This window comes from Haliotis rufescens, unplaced genomic scaffold, assembly GCF_023055435.1.
Source record: "Haliotis rufescens isolate VD_foot unplaced genomic scaffold, xgHalRufe1.0.p SCAF_75, whole genome shotgun sequence".
Lineage (NCBI taxonomy): Eukaryota > Metazoa > Mollusca > Gastropoda > Lepetellida > Haliotidae > Haliotis > Haliotis rufescens.
Window position 1 is genome coordinate 905,350 of NW_025964367.1, and position 9,557 is coordinate 914,906.

General features: G+C 39.4%; 1 protein-coding gene across 1 annotated transcript; it reads right to left on the bottom strand.

Moving 5' to 3' along the window:
- Window positions 1-418: 418 nt before the first annotated feature.
- On the bottom strand, window positions 419-8,956 carry LOC125376767 (solute carrier family 23 member 2-like). Its single transcript, XM_048388634.1, has 5 exons — window positions 8,780-8,956; window positions 3,791-3,972; window positions 1,430-1,550; window positions 1,089-1,245; window positions 419-561 (listed from the first exon to the last, which is right to left on the bottom strand). The coding sequence occupies exons 1-5, from the start codon at window positions 8,954-8,956 to the stop codon at window positions 419-421; spliced, it is 780 nt and encodes a 259-aa protein (XP_048244591.1).
- Window positions 8,957-9,557: the final 601 nt, after the last annotated feature.

The following is a 9,557-nucleotide window of genomic DNA, read 5'->3' on the forward strand; positions in this document are numbered from 1 at the left end:
GTCCAGACTCATATTATGTGCAGACCGCCGTTAAGATCCGGGGTAGAATAGGTCTTCAGCAACCCATGCTTGCTGTAAAAGGCGACTATGTTTGTCGTAAGGGGCGACAAACGGGATCGGGTGGTCAGGCTCGCTGACTTGGCTGATGCATGTCATCGATCCCAATTGCGTGGATCGATGCTCATGATATTAATCACTTGATTGTCTGGTCAAGACACGATTATATACAGATCGCCGTCATATAGCTGGAATATTGTGCGGCGTTAAACAACAAACAAACATATTTATAAAATACTGATTTCAACACACCTTGGTTATGACTAAGCTCCAAATTTTTCACTGTAGGATGTTATACCATGCACATCACCAACACTACCGGCTATGAGACTCCCAAGGCCTTCCATAACAATCCCCCGATTTACAGCATGCGATGGGGGAGGAGGTGCGCGCTGGCACGGGCAGCAGCAAAGTAGTCCCCGACAGACTCTATGATGGAGGCGACGGTAGCTGCCAACATCCCAACATACCCGGCAGCACTGATAGTGGGCCGACCCAAGTGCCCTGCAACACGAAGGAGTGAGGGTTGTATTACGATGTCAGTTGATAGCGCAGTGAACGGGAACAACTCAACATCAGTCCGAATACACGCCCTTTGTGTCGTCCAGTATTACAAGAGTGAGGTTCCGGTAACCTTGCCACCGAGGAACAAAGTATATACGTTCCTAGTTTCCAGGGCCACATATCTGACAAATTCCAGGCATATTTCTCAGATCGGAGATGTTCATCCAACAAAGATCAAAGGGTCTTACGAAGCACACTATCATATTTTGTAACAAGTCACGTATATTTTGTAACGTGTATTTTGAATCTCTATGTTCATATTTTGGATTACCAAAAGTTAATCAGTTGTCTCAGTTTCACAATCCGTAACAGAAATAAAATATCTGATATCCATTAAATGATATATGTGAAAGGGTAGCAAAAAACTTATCACTCTATTCTTGTAGCTGACATTTCGATTACCTAGCTTTCATTTACTAATCGATAAAAAGAATGTATCTGCAACTTTGTATCAAAGACATTTGTACCTGGATATGGGAAGTAAAACCACGGGGCGTCCTTCACAACGTGGAGTCTTGAATCTGTCCTGGCCTGGAAACCAGGATCTGTGTTGTTGCTAGAAAATACATCTGTTTGTGTCAGCACACAGCAGAGCGTCCACATGACGACAATGATGAGCAGAACCTATAAGGAGGTTCATTGGCTCTCATATATTATACATGTATATATTTCCATTAGTTTTGTGTTAAGGATTCAAATCAAAATGCTTGCCTCGATGTTTTCACAGCAACACTAAGATATTTTATTTAAAATACGGGATGCATAAACATGACGTGTAACATGATAAAACACTAAATGATTCACTCACTGGTGCGAGTTGAAACAGCGGAAAACGGATGATGTTGCAGCGTTTCTGTCGTGTATATACTGGAACAGGAACTTGGTATTTCCCCAGGAACAAGGCGAAAGCTACCACAAGGAGCATCGTGCTGTCAGTTACAATGAGAAATAACATCATTGTGATACATGAGGTCACAAAATGTGAAATGAGGTGAGGTGAGGTGAAATGGGGTTTAACGTCGCGTCCAAGATTATTGCACTTATATAGCGACGTGCATGCACGTGTGTGTGTGTTTGGCTGCTTGTACTAGTCCGGACTGATGCCGATTTATAGTGCTAGCTCACTGAGATACCACGCTGCAGTTTAACATGAATACCCCACTCAGACACAGTATACTGACTCCGAGCCGATCAGTCCTTGTTTTAGCCCCTTAATGCCGAGCGCCAGACAGGGTAACAACAAGTACCATCTTTTAACGTCTTTTGGTATGACGCGGTCGGGGATCGAACCCCGGACCTTCCGCTCTCCGGGCGGACGCTCTACCACTAGACCACGGAGGCGGTCATGTGAAATGATTATTAAGGAATGACGAAATATATTACAATGGTCATAATTCATTATCTTGTAAGTACCGTACTTACGTTTTGTTTGTTTGTTTGTTGATCTTCAGCAACCCATGCTTGCCGTAAAACGCGACTATGCTTGTCGTAAAAGGCGACTAACGAGATCGGGTGGTCAGGCTCGCTGACTTGGTTGATGCATGTCATCGATGCCACATTGCGAGGATCGATGCTCATGATATCAATCACTGGATTGTCTGGTCCAGACCCGATTATTTACAGACCGCCGTCATATAGCTGGAATATTGCTGAGCGCGGCGTTAACCAACAAACCAACCAACCAACCAACTCTACAAAGCATCGTACAGAAGTACTTATTTAAATCCAAGGGTCGATTTTATTGCTTAGATGTAGATTTCCATGAGGATTTTGTTTCGGTTAGCAGGGACCTTTTATATAATATATACTTTGTTATCTAGTAACATTCATGATCGTATGTTTAAAATTATCAAAAATATGAATTCAAAAACAGAAGTCAGCGTTAAATTCTCTAAGTCGTCTTTTACTGATTATTTTGATTCCTTGAGCGGAGTACGACAAGGTTGCATTTTATGTCCGCTTTTATTTTCTTTATTTGTAAATCAACTGCGTAACGAAATAGAACAGTGCGGTGGTAGAGGTATTTTTATTTGCCTGAAATCCTTGGAACTGCATTTATTGTTAAATGCGGATGATTTGTGTTTATTTTCTGACAGAAAATTGACCTGTCACAAATGGGGATTGTTTATAAATGTTGCAAAGACTGAAGTGTTAATTTTTAGAAATGGTGTAAAACTTAAGAAAAGTTAAATTTGGTTTATTGGTGGTAGAAAGTTGAAGATTTCACCCTATAATAATTATTTAGGACTGTTATTTTCAAATACGTTTTCCTGGTCAATCTCAGTTCAAAATCTTCTAAATAAAGTCAACAAAGCACTGTCCTCTGTTGCCATTCTTGTTGACAGGATGAAGAAAATATATCCCCTGTTGTTCTATTCAAAATCTTTTATGTCCAGATAAAACCAATTATTTTGTATGCATCTGAGATATGGGGATTCAAAAAGTGGTCTGAAATTAAACAATTTCATGTAATATCTTGCTAATATGTCTTAGGTGTTAGTAATAATTGTACTTCTGTTGCTATCCCAGCTGAATGTGGTAGACATTATATTCTTGTTGATTCTTTGTTGAGGATGATTTAATACTGGATTAGACTTCTTGAATTACCAGACACAGTGTCACCTTATGTTGTACTAAATGAAGTAGGACGCAAAACGTGGGTATAACATATTAGAACGATATTGTTTAGATATGGAAATGGTTTTGTCTGGGAAGCACGGGTGGTAAAGAGACCTTTCCGTTTGAATTTGAAACGATGATAAAATATTGCCACGTGTAATCTGTATTCTCGGATATATCCAACTATTCGTCGGTATTTATTCTTAAATGTTTTAAAATCGTTATATGTAGAAACACGGCGTAGAATTGGAAGACGTGATGGTATTCCACGTCAGGGTCGTTTTCTAAAAACATGTAATTCAAATAACGTGGAAGATGAATTTCATTTTCTCTATAAATGTCAAGGGAATTATGATCTTCGTCAAAAATATTTAAAAAATCTACAAAACTTAATTTCTTACAATAGAGTAATCCGTCTGGTTTATTGTCTTTCTCAGATTATATTGAGCATGCTTTCATTCTACGCAGTTCCGTTCTATACTTACATTGTTATTTTGCTGCAATTCCTGTTTTTTTATGTATTTTCAAACAAAATGCTAAATCTCCCTACCCAGTACTGATGCCCCACTGGCCTTGGCATAATGTGGCCACTAGCGGGACGAGAGACAGACCGACCAGTGCAGTAGTTGGAGCGATGGTGAGCGGCCCTATGAATCTCAGCAGTAAACCCACAACACCTGTCCCCCCTAACACAATCTGTGTCAGAGATGCCAGCATTAGGTTACCCTGAATCTACAAGAAAACAGGATGATTGGATAATTTCATATTCAATAATATTGTAAGTTTCAAGTTATAAAACAAGAGAAGAATGGGCAGATATTTCAGCTGAAACATTACTTTTTTCTGTTCAAAGTAAAGAAATGAGGACAAAAGGTCTGCTCAATATATGGTGAAACAACGCATTGGTTCTTTAGTCCTTATCCTTGTTAAAAAATATGTCAACGAATTCATATACATAACATATAAACTGCTTCGCTTCCCAGAGGGTCAGGAAAAGAAAGAATTACTCTAGAATTGAAACGTTTGCCCTGAAAAAACATGACATTGTTGTTTTGCACTCTGCACCATGTTTGGTATGAGTTTGGATAGATTATAACCGGTGTTCTCCTGTTGAGAAGAACCCTGTGACAAAGGACAACAGATACACCTTAAAGGTCATAATAATGTCCGGTATATATTGAATATATTAATGCAGGAACCTTGAAAACTGGTATTGTGTCGTGTGAATTCACGTAACATCTTACCTCTCGCACACGCACTACCCAAGGCATGTCATTTGTCCCATTAGGTTGGTGTGGTGAAGCATCTGAATGAATAAGATAACACAAGCCATATAGCAAAGATACACTGAGTTGGGAGAGATTATGTAGACATATTGCAAAATGATAGAGATGTGACAGGTATATGGTACTATAGACTAAAATAATGGTACTATTGTGCCACAAAATCAGATTGACCAATCAGAGAGCAGAACTACCAACCCCCATATGAGCCCGTATACCGTCAGTACAAATCCAATATGGTTTTTACTGACCTAATATGAGGCCGTATGCCGTCAGTAACAGCCATTTTGAATTACAAACATCCACCTCTCATATCTCACATGAAAATCCTGGTACAGAAATTCGTTATTCGACACTGTTGCCAAAACATGTTTTTAACGAAACCACCTTGGTGATTGTATTGATAAAAATCATGGGCATAAAAAGCTCACAACGGAGGTCACTGATTTGCAAGTAACAACGTCATAGAACATAATACTGGATGACGTCACAAACGTGACGCCAGTGACGTCACATAGCAATAGAATAGAAAGCAGCCCGTCGTTAGGGAAACGCGGACTGCTCTCAAGTTACAGTGGCCCGTATATTTCTGATACCATGGGTCATTTTATGATTATTCTGTCCATTTTAGCTATTATCCTTGTGTAAACGTTAACATTTTGGCCATAAAATATTCCATTGTTAACGTTTGTGGTATTGAAGAGTTGTTTCTGAGCCATATGTATTGGTCCTGTCATTTATACTGGTTGTAAGTGTCAAGTTTTCATTTTGATATGACATGGCGTCATATAAGGTTATCAGAAACATATTGGGCTCGTCGTATATACAGTAATGTGTCAAAGACGTGGAAGCTATATACTGGTGTGGCAGGTGTAAAGTATTATAGCAGATATAGTAATGCGGCATACATGATAGTTATACAGTCGGGGGCACGGGTGGCCAAGTCGTCTAAGGCGCCGCGATTTGCTGTGCAGAGTTGCGTCCCTTGGACACGCCAGAAACCTATGATTGTGGGTTCAGCACCATACCAGTGCCCGTGGGTTTCTCCGAAGTGGTAAACGTCTAAGACCTGCTACACTTCGGACTTTCCTCACACATTAAACTGACATAATTGCAATACTGTTAAAAGCGGCGTTAAACCCAACTCTCTCACACTCACAGTTATACAGTATGTTGCAGAGATGTGGCAGAGATAAAGTAATGTGGCAATCAAATGGCAGATACATAGTAACGTGATAGATTTGTGTGGCGAGCCAGTTTCGTTCATCTATCAACTGAATTTACAACCCAGCCATACCATTTTGGGAAAAAAGGAAATCACGGTGCTCGCCAAAGACGTTCATGTTAACTGTACGATCTTACACTGAAGACTGCAGTAGATGTGTGCATAGCTAATATAGAATACAAGCGAATTTGATGCGTGTGGCGAACGTTTTTGTTTTTATGAAGCCTAAATCTCGGAAAATGTCTACTGTTTTATGAATGAAATATAAGTTCCATCCTGGCGTTTTGTTTGTTGATCTTCAGCAAACCATGCTTGCCGTAAAACGCGACTATTCTTGTCGTAAAAGGCGACTAACGGGATCGGGTGGTCAGGCTCGCTGACTTAGTTGATGCATGTCATCGATCCCACATTGCGAGGATCGATGCTCATGATATTAATCACTGGATTGTCTGGTCCAGATCCGATTATTTACAGACCGCCGTCATATAGCTTGAATATTGCAGAGCGCGGCGTTAACCAACAAACCAACCAACTTTACAAAGCATCGTACAGAAGTACTTATTTAAATCCAAGGGTCGATTTTATTGCTTAGATGCAGATTTCCATGAGTATTTTGTTTCGGTTAGCAGGGACCGTTTATATAATATACACTTTGTTATCTTGTCAGCGTTAAATTCTCTAAGTCGTCTATTACTGATTATTTTGATTCCTTGAGCGGAATACGACAAGGTTGCATTTTATGTCCGCTTTTATTTTCTTTATTTGTAAATCAACTGCGTAAGGAAATAGAACAGTGCGGTGGTAGAGGTATTTTGATTTGCCCGGAATCCTTGGAACTGCATTTATTGTTAAATGCGGATGATTTGTGTTTATTTTTCTGACAGACAATTGACCTGTCACAAATTGGGATTGCTTATAAATGTTGCGAAGACTGAAGTGTTAATTTTTAGAAATGGTGTAAAACTTAGGAAACGTAAAGTTTGGTTTATTGGTGGTAGAAAGTTGAAGATTTCACCCTATAATAATAATTTAGGACTGTTATTTTCAAATAAGTTCTCCTGGTCAATCTCAGTTCAAAATCTTCTAAAGTCAACAAAGCACTGTCCTCAGTTGCCATTCTTGTTGACAGGATGAAAAAATATATACCCTGTTGTTCTATTCAAAATCTTTTATGTCCAGATAAAACCAATTATTTTGTATGCATCTGAGATATGGGGATTCCAAAAGTAGTCTGAAATATAACAATTTCATGTAATATTTTGCAAATATGTCTTAGGTGTTAGTTATAATTGTACTTCTGTTGCTATCCCAGACATTATATTCTTGTTGATTCTTTGTTGAGGATGGTTTAGTACTGGATTAGACTTCTTGAATTACCAGACACAGTGTCACCTTATGTTGTACTAAATGAAGTAGGACGCAAAACGTGGGTATAACATATCAGCTTTCAAGATGTAATTTCTCTCTCGTACATAGCAACGTTGGTCATATGAGCCTCGGATGACACGTTGATATTTGATATTTAGTATATTAACACTGGTATTTTAATGGACAGGGTTATATCAGGACCACTTGAAGCAAAAGCAATCATCCTATCAGCCTCGCTAAGTGCACTTCAAACCATCAGCGACAGAAACTCAAACTCCAGGCCAAACGCAGTCAATAATATTCTATTACAAATATACAAAACTATCGGACCAAGGGCAACAGGAGGAACTGTGTTGGATCCCGTCCACCAAAATCCAAAGTGAAAGGAACGTTGACGTAGACATATCACGCCTAAGTCTCAGTCACAAAAAGCACTACGACAAGGTATGCCCACCTTGCAATAAACCTTAGTCCATTGCTCACTTGTTACTGGAATGCTAAGACTATGCCCTAGCCTGGGCTCGTTTAACACAACAATTGCAGGTAGATCCGCTGTCTGTCGTAGATGTCTTAAAGCCAAGAGATGCAATAGCGAAGGCCCAGCTAACTCTGTTTCTGAGAGATGGGCAGCTAATCGAACGTATGTTAACAGAACAGCCAAAGATAAAAAATGAAATCATATTAATATACGAAAGTAGAAATCTTATACAGACACAGAACTTGTTATGAATACTAAAACTCACAATTGATATGTGTACCCTACTCACACACATGAGTTCCAAAGAGGGACAGGTCAGCCGAAATTGCTAAGCCAGAAGGCGACCTTTTAAACACTTAAAAGCAACAACAACAATCTTCGCACATACACAAACCAAAGAAAACCCATATAAGACACTGAAACTTCAACGAGGACTCTCGGTATGCAGTCATAAGAATCACTTTATTATATTGTTAAATTTATTTGATTCAAACCAAATTCCTGGAGTAAGGCTATACGTTTGTGGACACATGTAATGCATCAGCATTCACCTGGTGAAGGTGCAGGAAGTAGCTCCGAAGTTTGGGAGGAAATATCTTGCCATATAAACCACTTACTTTCATTGCCAGACATTGGTGTATTTTCCTGTAGTTACACCTCAAAACAATATATCCCAAACCTTCTTTGCATAGTGTATAACTTTTGTTTCGAAGAATATATCAAGTAAAGAGCTATCTAGAGAATGAACGTATTGAAAACATTTTCAAAATGTCCAGTGTTTAAACAATAATTGAAGTGAACGTCGTACGGATAACACGGACTGAAATTGAGTTCTATCTTAGATCCCATGCACACCTACATGTATCTGTCTGATTTTAAAGTGCCCTGTCTCCACATGTGAAACTATCGAAACCAATAGCAAGCACCGGGAAACATTTGTGTAGATATTAGAGCATTTTTTTAGTTTCTACTCACCCTTGTGGTAACAGGTTTGGCAAATGTTACGATGATATCGATAAGACCTTGTCCTACCAGTAACGCAGATCAAAACACACAGTCTGGTCTACGCCGGATATACGCTTGATAACATACAATTAGAAGCGTCAGGGCATAAGCATATATCTGTAACGGGATAAATACCCGAACTAGTGGAACGTCTACAGAGAATAGTGTGGATGTACCTACCTGAATGCCAAACAATGGCAACAGGAATGGACACGGAAGTTCGTCAACGCCACATATGACCTTTCCTGTCAAACGGGTGCTTTGGTTACAAATTTCTTCATCCCCGGGTGCCAGGGATTCCATGTCTTTCTTTACCTTGAGCAGATTGTCAGCACACCGAAGATCTTGAGATGACATTGTTAGCTGTGAAGAGCATAATTCCCAGTTATAAATGGTTTAGCGATTGTAGAGGGGGACATTTTAGTCATGTCATTCAGAACGTAAGAACTAGGTACAGGTCAAAAACCTCTGAAATTAATAGAAAGTAACGTATTGGTGTCAGTGCCAAATGGCAGGTCACACGACTATGCTACAAATCCGTATTGAATGGGTTAATTTTGATAATACGTACTGATACACTCGTTTTATGTATGTATGCGTTGCAGTCCTTGACAATATGGGTGTTGCAATTGTATTCACTTTTACTATACATGGACCAACAGGATTTGTCCTCAAAACGAGGTTTCAGGACGCCCCCAAGTGCAGGATTCTGAATTAATTATTGTGCAACATATGAGCAATCGGCAACAGTCAGCTTCGATGTCCAGCCAATGACTTTGTTTGTGGTCATCATATTGTCCCGTATTGCCAGGGCAAGAATGGCGTCACTCATGTACTCATTCTGCGTTATGTTGAAACGATGCGACCAAGTAAGCTTAATGTTTTAAGTCGGCAGACGATTAATACCACACAATATTGCAAGATTGATATATTACTTGTTTTTATTAAACAAACTTCG